Here is a 27,907-nt window from a genome sequence, read left to right on the forward strand (position 1 = left end):
TCTAATGCTGGCTAAACATGCAGGTTAACTTTCAGCAATTTATGTATAAAGACACCCTAATCCCACTAAGCATCAACATTTCTCCTCAACCTCACACTATTTAAGAATATTGCATGTCTACTTTTTCTAAGATTAAAATTTTGAAATGCTGATTTTATCCCATTTGCAAATTATTGTCTGGCTTGGTATGTATTTCCAGCAAACATTTTTTAAAATTTCAGATTTGGTTCAAGGACCATTAGACAACTTTCCTTGATGGCAAAAAAAAACATGAAATACATGAAGATGCAAGGGAAAATTTCTTTTAAATTCAAAGTAGTAATGATGTGAAGCTCAAGGGTGAGCAATAGCTCTTTTCACAATAAGTTAGATACTAATGCTGATGAATAACCTCAATTTCATATGTTGATAAGTTGTTGGAACAAAGGCTATACAAATTGAGATGGAAACATGTACAAGTCAACTCTTAAATTGTAACATTTCCTCAAGTATGTCTCAAAGTCATGCCCCCTACTGAACCAGCCTACTTGGCTTGTTATGGCTATTCATAAGCTACAAGAATTTACAATGTCAAAGCATTTTTCAACATAAAAATTTTACAAATCAGGTTACATATTTTTTCACCCACTCAATACACTATCATAAATGGCACAAAGATTCCAAGAGAGCAACAATTGCTGGTCCATTTCATCTAAAGCTGGTTATCCATACACGGTTTATACACATTTTTGTCTACTCGAGATGATAGCTTTTACACTTCCAGTAGTGTCCTGCATTAAACAGCATTGAGTTGCAATTCTGGTGGCATTTGATATGCATATCCACATCATTATCCCTTTTTCACCAATTAGATAATAGGCTTTGGAGCTGTCTGGTAATGTTCCCAAAAAACCCTCTTGCAGTAACATTTCATTCTGATTTGAATAACAATGGTTAATGCTACTTAAGAGTCCCAATTTTGTTTTTATTCCCAAATGCTTTACAGACAAGTTAAGGTCTTCCAAATTCAAACTGTTAGCATCTTACTTCCCACATGGGTGTACTTACATCTATGAATGTGTGATTAACAGTAACAGCATTGTTGTTTCCTGATTTTCATCAACTCAGTTTTAATGTTCATTTGTAGTTCTTATGCTGATAACTTTACTACTATTTAAGCTAATTGATGCATTTAAAAAACAAATTCTAAACAATGTCAATGTGTGTGGCAGGTATGCAGATCTTCGAAACAAAAAAAACCCCAATTAAATATAAATTACATAGTCTGGATTGAAGACTGGGATTTTTCTCCCATTCTACTGTTCTACCCAATCATGTACGGGCAGTCATGGGCTGTGGAGCTCAGAACTGTAAAGAACATCAAGTGGTTATACATGTTGCTGGTTAATCAGTATTGAATTAAAACAAAATTGCACCAATACCAAAAAAAATTCTATTGCTGCACAACAGTGATTTGATTCACATGTGTTATAATGGGAATTAACCCCTTTAACATAATTTATATTTTCATAAAATGGTACATACTCAAGTTGGAGGTGCAATACTAAAAAGGAATCTGTACTTCAATAGCAGCAGAACACACCCATTTCAAATTAAATTTGAATCCAGATGCTAGAGATAAATGACTGTTCTCTAACTGCATACCAGCATCCATGAAGGCATTTGATTAAACACAAACTACTTGACACATTAATTAGAACAAGGAGACGAGTGTTTGACCTAAAGATTTGTGTGGGGGAAGTGGGGCACTGGCGAAAGACAACTGTCCAAATGGGCCAGACTACACGAGAACCATGGTGGGACTAGACTTAACAAATTGGTTTAAACCTCATCTACCAAGTTGTAGAGAGGGAGTAATGAGTCTCTCACTCAGGAGAAACTGATGGGCAGAGCAGGTTAGAAGGGCTGAATGGCCTATTTTTGTTTCTTTGCTCCAGAATAATCATTTCATCTTACACTTTTACTCATCGTCGCATTTCAATGAATACAGCATTAGTTTTAGCATCTTCAAGGACTAAAGCTAACAAAAACAAAGCGAATAAAAGTATTCAGCAACTTATTAAAAAAGTAGACACTTTCATCATAATATAGCCCTTGTTGACAAGATTTTAATAAACTAGTAAATCACTTGTCAGACTGAGACAGACTTTCTACACAAGGCATCATACACAGCTCAGCTTCTCATCCCGAAGTCATCATAATGACAGTATTGTGCAGTGCTACAGGTGTAGCATCTGAAACACAAAAGGCTTTTTGTTGCCATTATTCTCTTAATCCAAGAGACAACTCTTGCTGGGGCATGATTCCACGGGCACCTTCAGATATCTTATCCGAGCAAACATCCTGTGCACAAGATTCTAAGCGGCAGGTGAGGGTGCTTGTGGGGAAGAATAAAAAAAAATCAAACTATACCACACATCCTCATGTGCACAAACTACAGAAGAATCAGAATTTTGAACATCTTCCTAATGCTTAGCTGAAAGGGAGCAAAACAGATTTCAACATGCAGGGATGTCTCGAACATAACTCAACATGAATTGAAGTGGGCCTTGTTATTCCAGATGTATGGCACAACCCAAGTATTAGTTAATATGCCATTAAAGAAGCTTTGGGACTAGTACTTGGCTCACTTCAAATATCAAGCTCTCCGTCAGGAGTGCAGTCAGATGCAGAGTACGGGTCTCAACATCTTGCACAATCATGCCACAATCCCAGCTTCTATTTGCCACACAAATTTAGAAGTTAATTATTTGGGTTACTTTTCTCTCTTTAATTACTTTTCTCTCCTACCCTCGTCCAAATAGAGACTTGTCACATAGACCCCTTATTGTAGTCAGAAACAACCTTATCGGACTGTGCTGTATTTGAATTTAAAATTTATGAAAAGGCACCCAATACACTAGAGTCTTTAAAATACAAAAATAAGAGTCCCTGCATACCAGGATGTAAAATACTTCAAAGTCGACTCATACATAAAAAGGTTCCCGAGAAGCAGATGACCGATCTTCTATTTAAAGTCTTTATCGGCTATATACATATACAAAGACAGACAGATGGACAAGATAGTAAAATCATGATATCATAGTAGTTGAGCAGAGGATAGAGACAGTTTCACATTTTACAGTACTTGGATTGTTACTGTAAAATATAAAAGTTCAATATTTCTTAAAGCCATAGGGTACATTAATCCTGTTCAATAGAGGCGGTGAATGCCATACTGCAGAACTAGTGCGTTTCAGATAACGTGGTTTGCTTTTACTGAAGATAGTCTCGAGGTTGGGTGGTTGAATGGCACCAAAGAATTTGTCCAGGTCGATAGGATGGTAATACTGCTTTATGAGGGCTTTTTGTAGTTCTTTACCTGATAAGAAAAGAAAAATCCATTACAATTCAAACTATAAGTGTAACATGGAAAATGAAGAAAATTGTTAATGTAACTCCTCACATTGTAAGTGGAAACTCATTTAGTTGATGTAATTGCTCTTTTGAAGTCTTAGGGAGAGAAAGGTGAAATATAATTGGCTGTGATGAATGGCTCACACCTGAAACTGTCTCCTTCACTGATATGACCTGATCTGGAGGATTATTTTTCCAGCATTTTGTATTTATCCAGTATTCAACTTTGAATAGTTAGATTCTTGGCAAGAATCTGTGCAGAACTGATCAAAATAGCTCAACATTTAAAAGCACAGTTAAAATTCAGAACCAATTTTCTCCAGGTCCAGGATTTTTAAATATCTGAAAATTCTGGTTTAAAAAAAAAATCTGTAGTAGTTCCTTCCTCCATGGCAACAATTATACTTCCCCTGTTCAGGGGGGTACATTATCCCATACCCAAATTTCACGTGAAGAGGTATCAGGGACCACATTGACAAGCCAGGGAATGAAAGGCCGGTGAGCCTAACATCAGTGGGTGGAAAAGTTAATGGAGAGATTCTGAGGGACTGGGTTTACCAGTATTTGGAAAGGAGGGGACTGATTACGGATAGTCAGCATGGATGTGTATGTTAGAAATAAATTCTCACAAATTTGATTGAGTTCTTTGAAGAGGTGACGAGGGCAGGGCAGTGGACATCATCTACATGAACTTCAGCAAGGCCTTTGACAAGGTCCCCATCGTACGCTAGTCCCGGAAGGTTCAATCACGTGGGATCCAGGATGAGCTAGCCAACTGGCAACAAAATTAGCTTGGTGGTGGGAGTCAGAGGGTGGTAGTGGAAGGTTATTTTTTCAGATCAGAGGTGTGTGACCAGTCATGTGCCATAGGGATCAGTGCTGGGTCCACTGTTGTTTGTCCATCCATACCAAAAAATTTGGATGAGATTGTATTGGCATGGTTAGTGAGTTTCTGGATGACACCAAAATTGGTGGTATAGTGATTACAACAGGATTTAGATCAACTGGGGCAGTGGGCCAAAGACTGGCAGATGAAAATTTAATTCTGACAAGTGCACGGTATTGCACTTTGGTAGCTAAACCAGGGCATGACTTGTACAGTAAATGGAAAGACCTGAAGAGCGTTGAAGAGAGAGATCTATGGGTACAGGTGTATTGTTCCCCTGGAAAGTAGAGACACAAGTGGACAGGGTGGTGAAGGTGTTGTTTGGCACACTTGCCTTCATCAGTCAGGGCATCGATTATAGGAGTTGGGACATCATGTTACAATTGCACAAGTTGTTGGTGAGACCTTGGAGTATTGTATGCAGTTCTGGTTGCCCAGCTATAGGAAGGATGTCATTAAGCTGGAAAGGGTGCAGAAAACATGCATTACCAGGACTGGAGGGCTCAAGTTATAAGGAGAGGCTGGGACTCCTCCCCCCCAACCACCAAACATAGAAGACTGAGACGTGACTTTATAGAAGTATACAGTATAAAGTCATGTTGGGCATAGATAAAGGGAATCATCATGGTCTTTTTCTCAGAGTAGGGGAGTTTAAGTAAGGCTTAAAGAGGGGGAAGGTTTAGAAGGGACCCCAGGGGCAAATTTTTCCACAGAGGAGGGTGGTAGGTGTATGGAGTAAGCTGCAAAAGAGGAAGCTGTAGAAGTAAAATTACAACATTTATAAGACATTTGGACAGATACATTGATGGTAAAAGTCCAGAGGGAATAGGCCCAAACACAGGCACATGCGACTAGCTCAGGTAGACAACTTGGTCAGTATGTACGAGTTGAGCCGAAGGGCCCATTTCTGTGCTGTATAACAAAAGAAATAATGACCTCCAGTTACAACCACCATTGATCACTATAAACTTGAGGGAAGTTTCAAAGCTTTTCATTTTAGTGAAGTACACAACAGATTTGCTTTCAATCTAATTTAGTTTGAAGTCACTTACCACTAGCCCAAGCAGGGATTGGCTTACGTGGTGCTCCCTCATCATCAGTAGAGTCATCGCTGTTCAAGTCCATTCCATAATCCTCCAAATTTACTTTTGGCAACTTGACTTTAGCATTGGGAGTCATTGTGTAAGAGTCTGAGGTGGAGTGTGCTAGAAAACAAGTTCATCTGTTAAAACTCAAATTGCACAATCATAAATTCCCAGCAAAACCCAATTAAATGGTCTTCCTGTGAGCATTTCCTTGCTCTCCCAGTTCTTATCTGATTTGGAACTGGCAGCATTTCTTTGCCACCACCATTAATAGTCATGCAAGGAAAATCTAGTTTTCAGCTACCTCAGCAACAGGGTGCGAACAGGCTCTATTCCCTCTAAATATTCCCTCTGGTAGAAAATTTGCAAAGGGTATGCAAGACTGTCAGTTACATTTTTCAAACTAAAATGTTCCAGCTTCTTTCAGGTGGAAGATAACCAACAGAACGATTGAAAGTAAAAGGGGATTCTCCTGTCTGATATTTAGTCTTCAAACATCAGCACAAAAAAGTACATGATCACTTATTGACCATGTTTCTCACATGACTTTGGTGAGTGCCAATTGGCTGTCTCTTCCAATTACACTACAACAATGACTTAAATTTCAAAATACTCCATTGAGTGAAACATTTGTGGATGTTTAAAAGTTATAAGAGATACCATAAGAGTGCAAGCTCTTTGTTTTAGGAAATAAGTAGGGGGAGTAAGTGATGTTGATCTAGTAACTTAACCCACCTCAAATGTAAAAAATAAATAATTGTAACAAAATGCAAAGCTTAAATCAACAAATATCTCCTGTTCATCTCAGATTCCTCCCAAACACTCACATGAACTTCCACAGTCACATTCAGTATATTTTTGCTTGCTGCCTCCTTCTCAGCTTTCTTGTCTTGTTCTTCCTTCCATTTTCTTTCCTCATTTTCACGTTTTCTCTTTTCATTTTCTTGTTGTTCTTTTACTTCCTGCTCCTTTCTAATCTTCTCTTTTTCTAAATGCTGCCTTTCCAACTCTGCCAATTGCTCTTCTTCCTACAAGCAGAGACATTAACCTTCAGGGCTACTGTATCAGTTGAGCTACAAGTATACAATACAAACAGTTCCCAAACACTCAGTCACATCATCCCACCAAGTGGGTTCATGTGCTTTAAACCAGTCAGACAAGCACGTAACAAAACGTGCAATGATCTGGAAAAATTAATATGAGAGAAAATTCCTTAGCTTCTGAACCCCTTACAGGGACAGAATGGCAGTATTACACATTCAGCAAGATTACTCTTAATTAATTACTCTGAGAGATGGAAGTGCATGGACATAAGAAAATCATGTCTGCAAAACCGGACTTGCCCTTCTACACAAAAGGAATTGTGGATAATGGCTCGAAGAAATATTTGATCATCTTTAACAATTAAAGGACATTTTATTCCACTCCAAAGGAAGTGATCAGTTAATTTGCCACAGCCCAAGTGAATCAGATAACTTTTGGATCCGCACTGTTCAATTAAATGTATATTTTTATGACCTAAATAAGAGTTTTTTTCTGTTTATCTAACTTTAGTTTAATACCGTTACTGAAATACATGTTTTGTGCTTTAATTAGCCCTTTATTGCAGTATTAACTTACAGTAATTTTAATATATTTTAAGTGCCTCTGAATATCAGAAAAATCTAGAAACTAAAAAGCCTCACAGGAATTGACACAAAATGAAAGCTCTGCTCCATCCTTGCTCCTCCAAAAGAACAAGCTACAAACGAATGCTTATTATTGTTTTTTCACTTTTAAAAAAAATTAAATCAAATCATTGTTGGAAGGTGGGGGCATGGGAGTAAACAGACAGAGAGAGGGGATTTTAGGAATCAGCTAGCGCCTCTATTTGTCAAAGTTAAAAATCCTCACCCGCTTTTGTTTTTCTTGTGCTTCTTTGTAAAGCTTTTCCTTTTCTCTTTCAGCCTTTTCTCGCTCAGCCTGGAGTGCTGCATCCTCCCGTGCTGTTCGCTCCAGTTCTCGCTGGAGCTGAAGGGCTCTCTCTTTCTCCAAGCGTGCACGTTCTCTGTTAGAAGATAAATACACTACTCAATCTGGATCATGCACAATTCTGCTTTCAGGGCAATACATTTAATTGAAAACCATCTCTACTCCATTAACAAAAGGGAATTCTAACCATCAGGAACCTATTAGCAATCAAGACCTAATTGACAATTGAGAACCTTCTTTCAGTCTTCAAGAGTTGCACAAAAAGAACCACTTCAGCTAGCTTCCCTATTCAAGTTGCAAGTATTCAACAGAATTTCATTATTTATTGTTGTACTCCACTGACATTAAATTTCTATAAAGTGCAATTTCATATTTATTTGTCTGTACACATATTCAGCGCACAATTAAATGTCTTTCTTCCAAACCTGGGTTTGTGGACAGAGCATTTGGAATTGTAAATGCTAGGTAAAGTACTGATGCTTACAAGTTTCAAATATAGTAGGAAAGATATGGAGTTGGAGTTAGTGAAGAGCATCATGAAGAATTTGAACTAAAAGTTATCCATAATATATCCATCTAATGACAACTGACTCGTACTTCTCTGCTTGAATGTTCTCTTGTTCCCTCTTCCTTTCCCTCTCCCTTTCTGCAGCCAGTTGTCGTTCACGCTGCCGCTCTCTCTCCAGCTCAGCTTGCCGTTGTTCTTGAACCTTCCTGGCTTCTGCCATTTTACGCTGACGCTCCAATTCTTCCTCCTTCTTGCGCTGCAATAATTCTTGCCGTTCTTCCTCCTATATGAGTAAGCAGTGATTAAAAGGTATTCTCAGATAATTGCCTCATTTCAGAATTAAGCATTTAGCACTGGACACCTGCAAAATTAACAGATACCTGAATGTTAATCAATAGGATTGGAACCTATGTCGCACAATTGGCATATTTTACAAATTTTGTGAAGGTCACGTCAAAACTGCTGAATCATTAGAGCAGACAGCAGCAGGAGGAAAAACAACTTTTCAGTCCACTTGTCCTACGATTGTGCCAAAAGAAAAATTCTACAACACTAAACCATCTAATCCAAAGGTAATGGGATTAAAACAAGGATGAATGGAAGCAAATAGTAGTTACATTAAAATTTAAAGTAAGTTTGATTGTAACTATTGCAGAGTTTCAAGTGGGACTTTCGTCTGCAAATGAACCAGGCTCAAGGAAAGCAGTCATTTAGGTGTAGACTACCTAAGCTTCCACAGAACTGTAACAAAGGCAAATTAATGTAATAATATGATAAGCAAATGAATTAAAAAAAGTGGCTGAATAGAAAGTGGTACTTCAGAACTTCAGCTATACCAGCTGTTGTAATTTCTGTTTTCGAGCTTCTTCCTCTTGCCGCCTTCGAGCTTCTGCTTCCTCCATCCTCTTGGCAGCTACTTTTCTTTTTGCTTTTTCTTCAGCGAATCTTTCTTCACGTACCTGTAAAGGGAAACGAAATGCTACATCACCTCCAAGTGGATGTGTATACTAAATAAAAACAAAGAAATTGAATGGTCACTACTCTTTGAATGCCTGCATTATCTTAAGTCAGCATTAAATACCTTTGCATTCTTCCCATCAATCTGAGCAAACTTCTGCTCAATTTTCTTTTTCTTCTCCTCCTCCTGCTGTTGAACTCGGGAACGAGTTTCCAACAACACGTCTTACTTGCATTTCCCGTTTTCCTGCATGAGATAACAATTTGGTTACTTTAAATAAAGCAACAAATCATACTTTATTGAGAATCTCTCAAATCTTGAGCACATAGTGCATGAGGTTAAACAAAGTCAAGTTCGTTATTTCAAGATCTTTTTTTAAAATCCCTGGTGTCCTTTGGAAGAGAGGAAGTTGCAAGATAGTACCCATGACTGGGCTTGCAAAAGAGCTTGGGGGGGGGGGGGAAATCCCAAGATAATGAGGAAGCATATATGCCAGGTAGTCTACTCAAAGTCTCCTCGTACAACTAACCTGTTGTTCCTTTATTCAAGAAGAGCAGAGATATGCCAGGTAGCTACAGCTTAACAAGTTTTACGTCAGTGGTAGGGAAATTATTGGAAAGGATTTATCTTTACTTCGAAAGGCATGGTTTAGGGATAGCATAGTCCTGCGTCACAAATTTGATTTTCCTAAAAAAAAGTAGTAACTAAGCATGTTGATGTGGGGAGTGTGGTACACGTCATCTACATGGACTTTCAGTAAGTCCTTTTGACTAGGTCCTGCATACTACAAAAGATGAGAGCCCATGGGATTCGGGGCAGGCTGGCAAATAGGATCCAAAGTTTGGTAGGAAGCAGAGGATGGAGTTGCTTTCTGACTAGAAGTCAGTGACCATTCGTGTACCATATGGATCAGTGAAGGGACCTTTCATGTTCGTGATACACATTAATGACTTGGATGTGGATGTTGGAGGTGTGATCACTAATTTTTTTGTATCATCCCCAAATTTACTGGTGTTGATGATTGTCTAAGGCTATCGAGTAATATTGATCAGCTGGAAAGTTGAGTTTAGCAATGGAAAATAGAATTTAATCCTGACAAATGTGAGATGATGCACTTCGGGAGAGCAGACAAGGTTAGGACATACACAGTAAATGGTAGTGCTTTAGGGAGGTTTGATGAACCGAGGGTCCTTGGGGTGCAATTTCATTGGTCCCTGAAGATGGTAGCACAGGTGGCATACAGAATGCTTGCTATCATCAACCATGGCATAGAATATCACATTACAACTTGATAAAACTTTGGTTAGGCCACACATGCAGTATTGTGCGCTGTTCTGGTCACCAGACTACAGGAAGTATATGATTGCATTGGCAAAGGTGCAGACTAAATTCACCAGAACATTGCCTGGACTGGTGCATTTTTAGTTTTAAGAGAGACTGGATAGCTGGGTTTGTTTTCCCTGGAGTGGAGGAGGTTGAGGGATGACCTGATAAAAAAGTATACAAAATTATGAGGGGATTGATAGGATAGATGGCGAAAATCTTTTTCCCCCATAGTGGGGGTGTCCAAGACAAGAAGGTATAGGTTTAAGGTGAAAATTAGGCGGTTCAGAAGGGATCTGAAGGAGAAATTCTATCCCCCACCCCCCCCCACACACAGAGGGCAGCTGGATTCTGGAATGCACTGCCCGAACAACTGGAGGCAGATACTCTCACGACATTTAAGCAGCATTTGGACAAGTACTTTAATTACCTAAGCATTGAAGGGTATAGACCCAATGTGAGTAAATGGGATTAATGTAGATGTGAACAATGGGCAGCATGGGAATAGTGGGCCAAATGGCCTATTTCTGTGCTGTCCAATTCTATGACAACGTATATCCTTCCTCAGATACGGAGACGAGACCTGCACACGTCCTGCAATACCTTAAAGTTTCTCATTTAAAACTCTGCCTTTATTTTCTCATTGTATTCCATCTTCTACATCTTTTGCGCTTACTTTTTAAACTCTTCCACTTTGCGCTTCTTCTGTTCCTCCACTTTCTGTATCCTTTCTTCTTCTTGTTCCCGTTTCTTCTTAAGATTTTCTAGACGGAGTTTTTCCTGTTCCTAGAAAAACAGAGGAAAGCTAACGATTATATACAATTGTTGTCTTTTACTTCAATTTGCTACCCACCAATGATAACCAAAGAAAAGCAAACTTTCATTATCAAATGGTGAAACAGGCAGCCAAGAATATGCAACAGAAATTGCAATGGGTACTCAAGTATTGGGACCTTTTGTGAAAGGTATTGTGCTCCACAGGAACATTAAAATAAATATGACACTGAAACTTCATCAAACATTACATCAGGTGGCTAAATACTTTCTCAAAGAAGCAAGTCAAAATTGAGCATTTAAAAGAGAAATGAAATAGGAAGTCAGTCATTGAAACCAAGCTCTTAGCTGCTGAAAGTCAGTTACTGACATTGAGACAAGTCAATTCAGGATTACTCAGCAGGCCAGACTGAGGAAATATATTCCAGGGTCTTACATTTGGGGAAGATTACAAAACTGAGGAGTTTTGAAAATATATATTTTATTTTTAAATCCTTGTCTTATGAATACTGTGAAGGGTACAGAAATGCTCATACCTTGGGATCAACTTTCAGTGGAGTATTACGTTTAATGAAGGACTTTATCACTGTACGGCTAACTGAAACAGGAGTCATCAGCAATTGATTCTTCTGGACTGCATGGAGGAAACTTCTGTGTTTTGGTCGAACCACCTACAAGAAGAAATTGTTCACGTAAGGTCATTAGAGAGCCAGATTGGATAACAAAGTATTTTTAAAGGAATTCTCAAACACCTTGTCCCAGAGTTCAAAATACGGCAGGCACTGTAGTTGGGGCAGGCACAGTAGGGTAGCAGCTAACGTTACCGCTAATACAGCGCCAGCGACCAGAGTTCAATTCTGGCTGCTGTCTGTAAGGAGTTTGTACATTCTCCCCGTCTCTGCACGGGTTTCCTCCCACATTCCAAAGACATACAGGTTAGGAAATTGTGGGCATGCTATGCTGGCGCCGGAAGCGTGGTGACACTTGCGGGCTGCCCCCCAGAACACTCTACACAAAAGATGCATTTCACTGTGTGTTCCAATGTACATGTGACTAACAAAGATATCTTATTAAAAATATTATTTTTTTCATAAATTTGTAAATATAAGGATTAGAAAGACCAAGACATACCCAATATAACTGAACTATTTAAATAATGGCCCCCTTGTACCTCCTTTATTCATTTTAAACAGAATAACTGACAACTATTATGTGATACATACCACCCCCCTTCATTAACTTTCACTAGCCCCTGGAGCATTTTCTTGTTCCAATACTGACAGCAAAATGACGTGACAAAGGAACAGTGCCACTGGAAACTAGAAAATCCCCAAATTGCCAAGAAAAATTAAATGATTTTATATCAACTGCACTGTTTTTTTTCTCCTTTGTCCATCTAACCAAAATTTGCATCTTTTTCAAAGCCTGCTTAATGTCAAGTTTGGGATCCCCAACCTTATGCCACGGATGTAAAGAGATGCTGAACCAATCTTGACCCCATTAACAAGATATTCTCCTCACCAGTACATTCGCTTTTCTCAGGTAAAAATTCCATAATTTACAGTTGTTCATTTTCAGTCCTCTAAGATCTCTTTTCCTTGCTTTTAAACTTCATACACAATTGCAAATATTGCCTCCTGCTATGATCTTGGGATTTTTTTCTCTGCAATCTCTTCACTTTGCACCAAAACTTATTTACAAGATAAACTTCCTTCTACAATGTCACAGCATTTTAATTAATCTGTCCAGCATTCAGTTCTACCCTGAACACCCTATATGTGCATCAGTCATCTCACTTAGTGAGATCCCAAATTTTCTTCAGAAGCATTTTTAATTAATCTGCATGTTTTCCTCGAAGTCACACAATTAGAGAGAAGGCACCAGATACTAACATTGCCTGTGGTTCCCATATCACAGGTGAATTTAAGAAAATTTAATAATCCCTTTGCAATATACAAGATGTTCATAAAACAATCTCCAAGGGAAATTAAATAAGAACTTCATATCCACTGTGCACATGTCATCCTGTCTTTTGGTGCAACCCTCCATTAATCTCTAGCTCACTACTTGAACTCTTCTGACCAGTCCCTAAAAAAAAAGTGCAAGATACAAAAGACTTCAATGCACATTTCAGGACATCAACTCATCTATGCTCACTGTAGTCCACTGGATTGAAAATGAATTCAAGGCCTTAACTGTATTTGTTTGATCACAGGAACTGCAGGATGGCACAGAAGTAATCATGAATCAGAACACTGACAACAGAAGCTATATCTTCTCTCTGGGTCTGCTTTTTTAACCATGGAATTTGCAATGTGCTGAACTTCAATAGTATTTGTACTTTAAAATTTCAAGCTCACTTCATGGGATTCCTACCTTTTATTAAGATTTCATTTTGAAGTCAGAGTCATGCAGCACAGAAATAGGCCCTTTGGTCCACCATGGCCACCACGGCTATTTTGTACCCATCTGTACTAATCCCATTTACCAGAGTCCATAGCCTTGTAACATCTTGGCAATTTAAATGTTCCTCCAGATACTTTTTAAATGTTATGAGAATACCTGCCTCCACCAGCTTCTCAGGAAGTACATTTCAGATCGCAACCCCTCTCTATGTGAAAACATTTTTGCACAGATCCCCTCCAACTGTTTTGCATTTAACTTTAAACCCATGCCTTCTGGTTTTAGATATCTCTATTATGGGGAAAATGTTCTCACTATACATCCCACTTATACCTCTCATGATTTTGTATCCCCTATCTCAGCCTCCTCTGCTACAAGGAAAACAAACCCAGCCTATGCAGTCTTTTCTCATAACTGAAATAGTCTATCTCTGGCAGCATCTCAGCAAATCTTTGCCCCCTCTCCAAAATATTTTCTCACTTTAAGCTACTCATTGCTTTAAATTTTAGTTTTTCCCCTTACTCATTTATGATACCACAACCAACAATTCTATTGTCAATGCTCTTGCTTCTTTTCAGTCACACATTTAATTTTCAATTATTTTAGTCCCTGCCACAGAGATTGACCAAACTGCACCTCAGCCTTTTCTGTTTGCTTTGCAGAACTGCACATTAATGACATCAAAATATTTTGATTTTGAAGTGATCAGGAGGGGGATTCAAAATAAGAATTAGGTTCATCAAAGCTGGTGAAAACACCAGCCTCTGATGGAAACCAAAAAGCAATGTGATTACAAGCATATATGTACATGCACAGAAGTTGTGTTAGAGAATTGCCATATAGCCACTCAACAGCTTTGCCTGAAGAAAGAAAATGACTATAATTACAGAACAACTATGCTGACAAGCAGGGTTCTAGAAATCTAAGTATAGGATAACTTGACTTATGAACTGTTAGGAATTGATTTGCACTCATGTTCATCAGCAATGAGTTGCCTTTTAAGAGCTCTTAAGGAAAAATAATCGAGTTAAAAAGGAATTGAAGCACATAGCAACTTTCAAAAGAAAACACAGGCTTGAGATTGGAGAGTGACTGAAGAACAAAGAGAGTAAAACATAGGAGAGGTTGGACAACTGGAATTGTTTTCTTTGGACCAAAGGCTGATATAAAAATTATGATATAGATATAGTAGAAAGACTTTTTCCCCAGGATGGAAGTATCAGATACAAGAGGACATAGGTGTAAGTTGGGGTTGGGGGGGGGGGGGGGAGAAAAGAGTTTGAAGATGTAAGAGGCAAGTTTTATTTTAAACAAAGTGTGGTAGGTGCCTGGAAGGCACTGCCGGGGAGGTAGTAAAAGCAGATGCAATAGCAATGCTTAAGAGGCATTTAGGCAGACATAAGAACAGGAAGGGAATAAAGGGACATGGACCATATACAGGCAGTTGGGATTAGTTAGATTAGCGTCAATGGTTGGTGCAGATGTGGTGGGCCAAAGGGTCCAAAATTGAATAAAAACATGGGGCCAGAAAAGAAATAGAGTCAAAGGAGCAAGAGTTGGATCTCAGGAGAGGTCAAGTTCGGGGGGAGACATGCAGTGAAATAGGATTGAAAGTTTGAGCTGAAGGCTGGGTAGGCTACAGGAGAAAGAGTAGAACAGATGGTCTCAATGTTCACAACAAAAAAAAGTTTGAGTTCCTTGCACTTCAAAAGGCCAGAACATTTTGCTCACAACACCTTATTGGTTGCCAAGTGTGGTGAAGGAGTCTTCTTTCTTGGTGGAGAATCCTCTTTTTCCAATTCCTCAGAATAATCATCATTTGCCACTGCATACTTGTAACTTCGCTTCCGCCTAAGAAATAATAAGTTAGTGCTGCAAGTAAGATGGTCAAAACATGATCTAAACCTGCTTTACAAAAAACAAATCACAGCTGTACTTTCAGCCTAAAACAGTCCACTGTACAGATATTTAATTCTTGATTGGCTGAGCCTGCTTTCTTTGATCATCATTATTCATGTATGCAGGTAGAATAATAGTGATATAATAATGCTGTAGTGGTTCCTTCAGAAATCTTTGGTCTCCTCTTTACTTACTCTTTGTACAATAAAGGAACAAAATCTCTAATGAACAATCTTACCCACATTTATACATTTCTCAACAAAAATCCCAATCAATCTCTCATTCCTCCCCAGCGCAAGATTACAACTATATATCTCCTGTACCACTTAAGAATTTTGGATATTATTGTAGCAATTTTTCCCTAAACAGCCTTAATTCCATTCTACAACAGGGAACAAAACATCAATAGTTTTTACTAACTGCATGTTTTAGGATCTGGAGGCATCAAGCTAATAACAGAGTTCCACACAGAAACTCAACAGGCATACATACCCAGTACTTTGGCCGTCAGAAGAGCTTGATTTATCAGAATTACTGCTGTCTGCATTTAAATCAAAAGACAATAAATGCTTATCTTAGTGGCAGCATGCTATGGGCAACTTTAAAATTTAAAAATGTGACTTCATGTATCTGCTGCTTTCTTTTTCATTGCTGTTTGATCTAAACAAATACTATTTTCCTTTTAGAAATATTGCAAAAAGTCAAGAGACAAAGAATGAAAATTTCACCTTTCATTCACAGCTCTTTTGAGTTCTACCCTGGGTAGATATTCTGGCAAAATTAAAAAATCAACTTGTAATAATGGTTGAGATGGCTCAGCAATCAGCAGGATTTTCATTTACCTAGTTTTGTAAAACTGGACAACTCCACAGGGCCTTCAGAGTCTTTAGTTTAGAGCAAGGCCTGAGAATGAGAGTTCTTATTCTGCAAGACTATCAAACTAAATTAATTTACATGCTATTGTTAAAGAATTCAACCTTTCAAATTTCAACAGGGTCATAAAATCTTAAAATAAATTCATGCCAGTTTTCCATTTTAAAATCATTTATATAGAAAGGTTTTATACCTATTTGCACTTTTACCCAAGTTAAGCACACTTTGATATTCACTTAGCACTAAAATGGACTTTGTTTTTTTTTCATTCCAATTGTGTTCTTTCTTATAAAAATTGTGCACAATTTGTTTAACTTGTTTTTCTTGTGAATGCTGCTTATATGATTCTATGCGCCTGTGATGCTGCTGCAAGTAATTTTCTCATTACACCTGTGCACACTTGTACTTGTGCATATGACAAGAAACTCAACTTTGAATGTTTTAAATTTTATTGAACTTGTACCTACTTGAAAGAAGCCAATTTTTCTGACTACCAGTAAACTTTACACTTGGGCCAAAAGTACTCTATTTTTTAATCAAAATGTAACAATCAACATTCTCCTTGTATTGTCCATTACAGAAAACAGGCTGTACGAATTTTTGGTGTTACAGGAGCTAGAAAAACCATCCTGCTTGAGCTGCGATCTCTAAAGCAATTTTTGAACAAAATGTTGAATAGAATCATAAAATTAAATGGAGCTTTTCCAGAAGAAAATGAGAAAGCCTGTTGAGTCTATGAAATTTACCAAATTACAAACCTTTTTTCTGAATTCTTGGTGAACTTTTTGAAGATTGTGGCTTAGTAGTAGGTTCTACTTCATTCTCTAGATTGCCAATGGTAATTTTTGTAGCATTCCGCGTGCATCTACGTTCTTGATTTTCAGGATTCTGTAGAGAAAGGAAATTATAAGTATTTTATATGTTTTATTAACAAAATGAAAATGAAGCAAAAAAAATGCCTGCTATTAAAACAAAAGACCCATTTTATACTTACTACTGTGTGTGGCTGTTTCTCCTCCTTTGGCTGCTCAAGTTCAGGCGAGCTGCTAGAAATCACTTCAACACTGCAATGATAAAAACAATCATTTGTCAAGTTTCCTACATGGCACTTTGCAACCTTAGCTTCTGAATGATTTGATTCTTCAAAGGCTCCAACTCCGCAATACAGAATGTAATCTCCCCTTTCATAGAAAAGGTGGAGAACTTAAGGTAGTATTCCTGCTTAGTTATATTGTATGGCTTTTCATTCCAATGAACTTTCACTAGCACAAAGAGTGTGATGATATCTCTTAAAAAGCTTTACAAAAGTAGCATCAAACACAGTTAAGGTGTCTCGCTTTAAAGCAACTACCATTACAAATACAATACCATCACAATTTTTTTTTGCATTATTTACTATGGCTTTACTTACATTCTTGAAGTATCCTCTGTAGAAGCCTTCTTGATTTCACTGTTCAGAAAAAATTAGTCATTACTGCAAGGTTACTTGCAAGATGGTATTGTACACAAATCGCCTATTATGTTCACTAGTACTGTTAAATTGGCACTAAGTTTTAACTTAGATTCTGCACCAAAGTGCATAAGATGGAAATGAAAAACACATCCGAAATCAAGTAGCAAGAGCCCTACCTACTACACTACAGTTGATCTCTGAGGATATGAACCTAATTCATTTTCTACACTTAATTCCTTTACTTACTGAGCAATCTCACAATCAGTACATTTTATATCTTGCCAAGATTCTGATCTGATCACATCTCAACAAGTCACTAAATTTATAACTGGCATACAAAGAGGCAAAATACTCCTCCAACTGGATATTTTCCGTACGAGGCCACTTAGCAGTGTTTAGCTTTTAAACTCAGTCTTATAGACACTAGATTCAGAATTTCAGCAGTTTCATTTCATCATACTGATTCCTGTAGTGAGTCAGCTACTTCCAAATCCTAAACCAAAGAACAGTTTTCTTTTTAATTTAATGAATAGGGATTATAAATTGCTTACACACTACACAATTACTAGATTATTAACATAAATACTTGGGAAAGACCAGCACCTCACATGCAAATCTCTAACTCATGACACCATCTTCTGAAATATTTGTAATAATTCAGAAAATTTTCAACAAGGATAAGGATGCATTTGCTGTACCTAACCCATTAAGAATCATACATGATCAGATCTGACTGAGCAACAGAAATGGTCATTTCTATTAAAATTTCTTACCATTCTTTCTCACCAACTCCTTCTAAATTGTCATCGCAGTCTTGACCTGAGAGTAAAGCATATTACAAAGATAAAATTGTATGAGCTAAGCACCAAAAAGCCAAATCAATTCTGAAATGGATTGATCTGTAATCTAGATTCAAAATCACCTCCAGGTACTAAATTGCTACTGCAATGGACTAATACTTTATTGTGAGACTACATATCAGCCAATTTTTTTAAAAAAGTTGCTTCCCAAATCAAATCCTCACTAACCAATAAATATACTACCGAACATTGATGCCTTTACTGGCCAAACTGATAACAGAAATTCTCAATCATCCTCCCCACAACTCCCCCCCTCCCCCAGTAAATTAAAGTGTCACGATAAATGTATGCCTGAAGAATTTCCCACATAATTGGAGACTAATAAATATCAGTATTTAGAGTGATCTTATCCTTGTATCAGTAAAGCAATATGTGATTACAGCAATTTTAAGGGCAATGTACATCTGCCTTTATTGCAAAATAATTGAGGAGGCCTTGCTGCAATTATGTAGCACTCTAAAGTTACATCAAAGCACTAAGACGTGGGGTAGGTGATGGAGACCAAAAAGTAAGTCGATTCCAGAAATGAGTGTATTGCCCAATGAAATTATCTGAAATAAGGCTATATCCTCTGAAGTTTAAAATAATGAGGTACTCTTTTGAAACACTAACTTCTTCAAAGGCTCGAATAGGATAGATGCCAAGAGGTTATTTGGCATGGCTAGATTTGAAACTAGGGTCAAAGTGTCAGGGTAGTCAGCTGTTTAAGAATAGAATGGGATGGAATTTCTTTGTTAAGATTTATTACTTTTCAGGTGATTCTCTACACCATTTAACTGAGTGTTTAGTTAATGACAATACTCTGACTGATCAGATTTTTGGACACGAACAGAATAGGACACAAAATAAGACTTGCTATGAAAAACTCAGCCGTCACATCAAATGGAAGAGCAGCATCCAGAGACCAAACATCTTATTTCTGCACATATTCCTTGCATTTTTAAGAAGGCATCAGGCAAACACTGAAGCCATGAAGATTGAAAAGTTATCTCCAAGTGTCATTTTAGTGTCATTTCACTGACTGTGGTCCATGATCCCTGCGTGACCACTTTAGGCAGGTCATACAGGTATCATGGACCACAGTCAGTGCTCATCTGTGACCTGCCTGAGATGGATTTAATCCTGTGGCAGAGACAGAAGCTTGTCTATAGTGATTTAAAAAGGAAGCGATAAGCATCAAGTCACTCAAGGACTTGTTAGGAAAGGGCAATTGAGACAGCACAGTAAAATAACATATCAGGATTTTTTTCTCTTGAAAGCGAAGGTGTTAATTGAATAAAAAGGAGGATCAGTACCCTGAATAAACTGCGAAGTGTATTAAGTCTTAAACATCACCTGCAACTAGATACAAAAGGCTAATTCAAATATTTTCTATCTGCTCAAATTGCAAGCGTACACCTTACCAAAAAGGTTGCTAAAGTTATGGACAAAAATGCAACATCCTCCCAAAATTCTGGCTATCCCTTCCCTTTGAAGGATTCTCTAAGATAAAGAAACTTGACAGCTTCTTGATTCCAGAAGACTCCAGTCACTGTTTCTTGATCCTATGCACTGGAGACAGAGTGCTTGCCATTACAAATCAGATGTGAAAATCACTCCAGATATTGAAAAAATGCAGTTTTCTCCAATATGTTCCATATATGGATTAATTTTTAGCAGCCAAAATTACACCTTTCTAATATTTGCAGCCTTTAAGGTCTAATTATCACCCCTAGTTAGATGCAGTTTGAAAATATAGTTGTTATACTCACAGCTAGAAGCAGAAGTTTCAAGCATACCCTTCCTTGTAATGTTAGATTTACGTGATGGTTTCCTCATGGATTTCTGTACCATAACAGTTCGTTGAACAGTCACTGAATATTTATCTGCCAAACTAATGCACTTGGACCGGCGACCGGCAACACTCCTCCGTACTGATCTGCGGAGAGCCTTATTTTCACTTTCAGAGATATAGTTCTCACCATTAGCTGATGCCTCCATAATATTATTCAACTCCTGGGCAGTTAAAGGAGATACCCTCTTCATTCCATTTTCTTCATCAGTAATAGGCTCTGCTATTTTCACCTTGGTTGCTGTACGACTTGGGCTCCTGGCAACCTCGACAGTGACAGCAGGAGACAATATTTCCAAAGCAACTTCACGTGAAGGATCAAATTTTACCTCGCATGCCTTTTGGGACAATTTGACATCTTCAGAAATGAGTGGAGTTTGGGCTAAGTTTGTCACTTGACTTTTTTGGTGCAGTTCCACATTCTTATAGTCATTTGGTGACAGTACAATCAAAGGCATTCTACCATTCACAGGAACGAGAGTAGTCTTGCTGCTTTTTTCATTTTCCTGATTTGCTATCATTGCTGCACGTGCTGCTGATCGGGTCAAGCACATAGGTTGTGTTTGCTCAATAATTTTATTGCTGCCACCATCTTCTTCCTTTAAGAGTCTACTTCCCAGCTTCTTCCTCTGAATTGAAGAGCGTCTTAAATTTTTTCTGCTTTTAGAAAACCTGGAGGAATATTATTTCTATGATTGAAACTACTATTGAGTGCACAATTGAAACTACTAGCTGATTTACTTGAGAAATCTCCCAAGAGTGTCAACATTTTATAGAAAATCATAAATATGCATATTATTGGGATTTGTCCACATTTGCCAGTGTGTACTTCCTTTAATCAGAATTAGTGACCTTCCTCCCTAGCTTCTAAAGACACTCACACAGGACCCAAGTAGCTCCTATGTTACAGCTCTGAAATTGGGATGTAACTGTTTTAATCAGTCACCATGTCCAAAGACCTGGTCTCACTACGCATCCATACCTGCATACTTTGTAGCTCATGTCACTGGAAAACTTTCACCTTGCACCCATTCAATAAAAAGATGATCAACTAATTTAAGAGACTATGTAAATCAAAGCAAAGACCTGCTGTTCTGTATGATAAATGAAAATGAAGCAACTGAAGATGTTGGAAATCTGAAACATAAATAAAACGATTGAACTACTTAATTTAGACACCATCTGTTTTAGGTCAATGACCTTTCTTGAAAACTGGGAGTATATTTTTTAAAAATCCTGGTTCTTAAGTCATTTACTTGTAATTTTAACTTGCTTTGTTTCATATGCTCCTGATTCATTATGTATATCCACTATTTTATGTTTTTATTTACTTGGGATAAAAGCCTGGTATTTCCACCCAGTGGCACTGCAGTTACATTTCAGGATGGTGCACAAAAAATAGGATTTCCAGATTTTTTTTGTTCCTGTTGACTGGAAGCTTCCTACACTCTTTGATCAAATTAAAACCTATTGGCAGCCCTTCTGAAATACTTTCAAATTTGTTGGTCTTTGAATAAAAGGACATTAATAATTTTTTTTTAAATCCTTACAATTTTTAAAGATTTTAACTAGCACAGATGAACATTATTAGTAATTACTGCATTCTTTTTTTAAACATTTGTCACACTGGTCCACAGCAAATTACATGTTTGCAATATTCAAATGTTTGAGTAGAATCTTAAAACAAAAGGGGGGGGGGGGGGGTGGTGGCTGGAGGGATCACTGCTGTGCACAAATCAGGATGCTGATCACCAAATCATGCCCAAAGTATAAACTCTTAATCATTACTTGGCTGCTCATCAATCAAGTAGAATCCACCAGTCACTATGATGTGGACAATGACAACAATTATCCTTAGCCAAGGAGAATACTTTGCTAAACTGGACTGGCTATTATTCCCAGTATAACAAAAAAACTATTGAAATTGGCCTTTCCCTTCACTCACCACATATTCTTTATGCTAATTTAGTAGCATTTGATAATCCCACAGAACAGAACCATACTTAAAAGATGTTATTCCAAATTAATCTAATACCTACCAAATTTAGAAACATTAGATTACCTAGAGATGCTCCACCCTAAAATTTAACCTTTCAGAAAAAGGCAAGAGATTAGTTCGTAAATCAGATGAATAATGGCTTTGAACTGCAGCTCCTCCCATTGAGCACCATTGTTACTCTTACCTCTTATTGCGATCACAGGCCACAGATGGACGTCTCCTACGCTGTTTTCTCTCTGAAGGAGTTTTTGGCATCAATTCAGGCTCTGCACTAAAATCACTGGAAAGCAAGTTTTTAAGAGAAATAAATTTCTAAACCGGAGTAACACACATCTGTCCAAATTTTCTTTTACTTTTTTTTTTAAAAAAGTTGTATGCCATATATTCCACCTTCAATCTTGCAGCTTCTTTTATAGGACAAATTGTACCAAATAATGACATTCAAAGACTGAAAAGAGGACCCTTACAATCACATTCAGTTATAGGAATGAACTGCATAATTCTTATCAATGGAGAGATTGAACATATTGTTAGAGATTCAGTTGATGTCAAACAAAAACAAAAAAGCGCTGCAATAAATTATAAACTTTACTATTCTTTCAAGTATTAAGATAATGGTGCTTCTTTCAATCTTAACTTTGGTGCAATTCCTGGACCATATTAAATCAACTTTTCAAGCTACAAGGTTGACTGAATTCAAAATTAAACTTCTCTCAAAGGTTCAACATCAAGTCCTTTAATCACAACAGTAGCTGTCAGATAAAAAATGATTCTTAGCTATATTAAAAAGTTTTCCATTTTCAATTAAACTGCATATTACCAACTGTTAGTAATCTGAGCTAACACTGAATAGCTTACCTTATGAGTTGTGCCAAAAGGGTTAACATTGTCAGAGCATTAGAATTGATCTAGATAACCATATACTTTCCAAACTAATCAAAAATAGTAACCATCTCAAAATCTGTCTGATTTTCTTCTGCCACCTCCACATCAGTACAGATTCAAAGATTAATCTAGGACACAATCATCTTGACTAGTTTCACTTTTAGGGGAGCAATATTCTGCTTTTAATTGCTACTAGAATGCTAGACTAACAAAGTTTAGTTGCAATGATGATGATTGCCATATCCAAGGACAATTTTTACCTGATAAACATCCTCTCAGCCTCTTCTTGGATTTCTTTCAGCCATACTGTATTTTCTTTGAAATCTTCAATAACAGCATTGAGCTTCTCGCCAAAATGCTTCAACATGTTATCAGTGTCCACCATTGTGATTGTTGTGGAAGCCATGGTGCCCCTAAATAATAAAAGTAGAGTTAAAAATTTACAGCAGGGTGTCCAGAAACAAATAATTTCAATTTCAATCCAGTTAGATTTCAAGTTGGAGTGCACAATAAACTTTGCATATTATGCCCATATAAAGGTACAACAGTATCCCTAACAAAAAGAATCATTAGTCATTTACAATCCATTCCAGTGCCATGATAGCTAATCAGATCAGGGAAACAGTTAAGGCACAGTGATCTGGGAGAATGAAAGCAAGTTTTGTGTTGGGGAGATCGGAGGGCTACATAGAAGATCAGCATGCTGGAGAGTGATCAGAGGGGTCATGGAGGACATCAGCAAGAATGGAGACCAAATGCAGGTAGAGGAGTGTGAATTACTTCTAATCACACCAAATGAAGAGACATAACAGGGACTCACCTTAAGGAAGATCCACATTAGAGGATCCCCTGCAGTGAATAGATTGACCCTATAATTAACACAGGAGCAGACTTAAACCTCTGATTACAACCTCCCTCTACAGAAAGTCCCACAGCAGTGGATGTGCAATAAAAAGTAACACACAAGAGACATAAACCATGCACTGAATGCTGAACAATGTCTTTGCACAAGCCAAGCAGCCTCTAGATATCTTGATTGAGAATCCCATTCTAATTTTGGGAATCATGTGCATGCAAAGAATCCAATTGTGTTTCACAATCAGATTTCAGATACATAATGCACATAAATATTTCACTATCTCTACTCCCTAAACATTTCCTGAACAAGTTACAACAATAAAAAGACAATGGTTTACGGATTGAGTGGTTTCACACAGTTGCTATTCAAGGATCTGCAATATAAACCCTGACTTGTATATGTGACATCCTGTAATTAAACAGTTGAAATTACATGCAAGTTAATAAGTGGACTAGCTTTCTGCTATACTTGGAGTGTAAAAATTGGAACTGAGAGAAAATGAGCATGGAGATACTTCATGATAGAATCATCGCAAGATCCAAACCATGCTACCAGTGACAAGCATGCTGAGGCTCGTATGCATGATATTGGGCAGAACCCAAGTTACATGTCAGTACTGATAGTCATGAAACTGTGAATACTACGCAGAGCATAACATACATTATAGTAATGTAAGATATCAAGCTTTGATTATTTGGAATAAAGTTTAGATAAGTCAACAAAAAATTATTTCAGAAAGTAAGGTTGATCACACAGCTCTTCGTAAGCATTAAGGGTTGATGAAAGTGTAAAATTTGCTGCTGGGGGTTGGGAAGATGCTGAAATTCATAATCAGGGAAGAAATAGCTAGTTAGTTAGAAAAGTTTAATCCCATTAAACAAAGTCAACATATTTTATGAAAGATAAATTACGTTTGACAAATTTGCTAGAGTTCTTTGGGGATATAACAAGCAGAGTCAATCGTGGATAAACTGTAGATGTAGAGCATTGGATTTCCAGAGAGCACTTAATAAACTGACAGCAGAAAGGCCAATGTACAAGAGCTCACAGAGTGAGTGAGTGAGTTTTGGGGGGGGGGGGGGGGGGGGGGAAGAGGCAAAGAGTTTTGTGTTAACATGGATTGAAAATTGTTTTCCATTTATTAATCAGAGATGGAATGAATGGATCTTTTTCAGATGAGGAAGATATAATTAGTGGAATGCCAAAGGATTAGTTCTTGGTCCTCAATTATTTACTATGTACACTAATGACTTAGAGGATGAGGCAGAGCATAAGATATTCTACTTTGCTGATAACAGAGGGTATTCTGTGATGAGGTTATTTGGACTCTATAACAGAATAGAGATAAGATGAGTGAATGGGCAACAATTTGGCAAATAGAATTTTAGCGTGGAAAAGCATTAGATCATGCATTTCTGTAGGACGAAGTCAAAGGCAGACTATTACCTCAATGGAGAGAGATTACAAATTGAATCTGGGTGTTCTAATGCATAAAACAAAAAGTCAGCATGCAGGTGTACCAAGTAATTAAGGGGTGCCCTATGCAACTTTCATCTGCTTCTTTATGAAAGGATATATCAGCATTGGAGACAGTTCAGAAGAGATTCACTTGGCTAATTCCTGGTATGAGAGGGTTGACCCATCAGGAGCAGCTAAAGTTGAAGAATTATCGTCCTTGAAGTTTAGAAGAATGAGGGGTGACCTTATTCAGACATACAAGATCATAATGGGGTATGACAAGGCAGATGTTGAGATGATTTAACTAATGGGAGAGTCTTAAACAAGGGAACATAGCTCCAAAATAAGAGGCATTTAAAATGAGGATGTGCAGGAATTTCTTCACAGAGGGCGGTGACACTCCAGGATTCTCTACTGCACAAGGTTTTGGAGGTACTTAAAGAGAAGGGAGATTTTTTTTTGAAAGACCAAGGAACTGAATGCCATGGAGAACTGGCACAGAAGAGGGGTTGAGGCCTGAAGCAAATCAGACATGATCATATTGAATAGCAGGACAAGCTTGAAGGGCCACATGGCATCAATTATATTTCGTGTGTATTCTTGTATGTAAATAGCATTAAATTATCATACAGAGTTGTTGATGCCTAAAGGCCTGAACAGTTTGGGAAAGCATCCTGGAGGTATTGAATGAGAATGCAAAAACATATTTTAACAGCTTTGGCACATGGGAATAAAGAAAAACACAGCAAACCTAATTCATTCCCGACTGCTAGAGGCAGTAATCATTTAAGTGATATGGTGATCACAATAGAGAGAGGCACAATAATGAAATGACAGTATTTAGGGATTAAGAGTGTTTTCATCATTTTACATGCAACGATCTGCACAGAAGTAAAATATCAAAGTGGGAAGCAGTGAGAGTGGGTGCACCAGAAACTGAAGCAGCATCAAACAATCTGCTGGAGGAACTTGGTGAGCAGCATCTGTGGGGTTACTACTTATCAGATTCTAGCACTGGTGGTCTTTGTGTTCCTGCTATTCACCCTCCAGCAGCTGTTCCTACCTTCGTCTCTTTTGCTTGTATGTCTCCAATCATCCACCTGCCTCTCTCTCCCAATTCCATCACTCTCACTCCCCTACCTGGCTCGATCTGCCTGTATATCAGCACACCCCTCCTCCCCCCATCCTCTCAGTCCAACATCCAACAATCATCTCTGGCCCGTCTCACCGCTCCCTCTCTTCACTCTCAGATCGGATGCAGGTCTCTACCCGAAACATTGACCTTTCCCTCCACACCACCCCCACAGATGCTGCTCGACCCGCTGAGCTCCTTCAGCAGATGTGTGTTGCTCCAGTTTCCACCATCTGCAGTTTCTTGTGTCTCCATTGAACACGTATCCTGTTTCAGGACGTGCATATTTCCAGGTTACCGAAAGCTGTAACTAACAACTGCGTTTCCAGTATCATCAAAAGAATCAAACGAAGAAGGTTCAATCGGCGCGTTTGGAGAGTAATCTCTGCCTCACCGCCGCCTCATCGCACTGGTATTTAAAACCCAATTAAATCCCACCCAGTGAGCTTTTCATTAACGGTCGGATTGCCGGCCGAGGGGGGGACAGCGGACTCTCGGCCCCGCGCTCCCAGGCCTACCTCTGTCCCCGCTCCGCTCCCGAACCCACCCGCACAACCAACAGCCACGGTTCCACAACCCCAACCCTGCTCCACAGCGGACCCGGCCCACGTTCAGGCATCATCCAGCCACTTACCGGAATCTCCGGGACGGACCGAAGGCTGCGGCTACGCTGGAGAACAACCACCGGACTCCACACAACCACCGCTCCCGGGCAACGCGCGCCCTCACCCGTTTAAACTTTTAAATTCAGCGGCCGTTACAGAAGCAGCCAATGACAGCCGTCCGGGACACGCACGGGATCGTAACGACGTAATACGCCGCTCTTCTCCACACCTCGCTCTCAGACACCAGCAGGTCTCGCGATGTTAATCATACCCGGGCTCCTGTCGCTTGGGCGAAGGATGTCCCTCGAATATGTTTTTATGCAAACGCCGATAACGTTACACTGGCTTCAAAATCCCTACACGTAAATAGAGATATTCTTAGGGGCACATTGGTGAATACGTTCTTGTGATATTCATCATTTTCGCGAGGGTCTGATAGCGCACTGCCTGTTCGCACCTGGTTTTAAATCGACCACTTCTTGGCTCAATGTTGTCAATTTTTCCATTTACTTGCTGACCGACCAATCGATAGTAAGCCGAAAGTTATGAGAGGAGAATTAAGGACATTTACTCAGACCGGCAGGTCAGAAAGTACAAATCGATCTTCATCCGGTCTCACACCCGTTCACTGTAAAAATTTAACCTTGCTTTCAACTTCACATGGTCTCTCTTCCTCTCTTCCAAAGTCTCCATCTCTATTTCAGGGGATAGGCTGGCAACCAATATCCACTACAATGCTAAAGACTCCC

At 38.4% G+C, this 27,907-nt stretch overlaps 1 protein-coding gene across 1 annotated transcript; it reads right to left on the bottom strand.

Moving 5' to 3' along the window:
• Positions 1-325: 325 nt before the first annotated feature.
• incenp (inner centromere protein) lies at positions 326-27,324 on the bottom strand. The gene is given in 19 exon segments (XM_052029734.1): positions 326-3,361; positions 5,335-5,487; positions 6,191-6,395; positions 7,261-7,414; positions 7,936-8,129; positions 8,683-8,805; positions 8,928-9,026; positions 10,782-10,913; positions 11,438-11,572; positions 15,041-15,155; positions 15,696-15,744; positions 16,835-16,964; positions 17,071-17,140; positions 17,488-17,526; positions 18,303-18,348; positions 20,141-20,892; positions 22,404-22,499; positions 23,365-23,517; positions 27,188-27,324. Coding segments are annotated over 18 exon segments (2,844 nt in total). The 5' UTR covers positions 23,511-23,517; positions 27,188-27,324; the 3' UTR covers positions 326-3,155.
• Between the last annotated feature and the right edge of the window lie 583 nt (positions 27,325-27,907).

This window comes from Pristis pectinata, chromosome 14 (genome assembly GCF_009764475.1).
Source record: "Pristis pectinata isolate sPriPec2 chromosome 14, sPriPec2.1.pri, whole genome shotgun sequence".
Lineage (NCBI taxonomy): Eukaryota > Metazoa > Chordata > Chondrichthyes > Rhinopristiformes > Pristidae > Pristis > Pristis pectinata.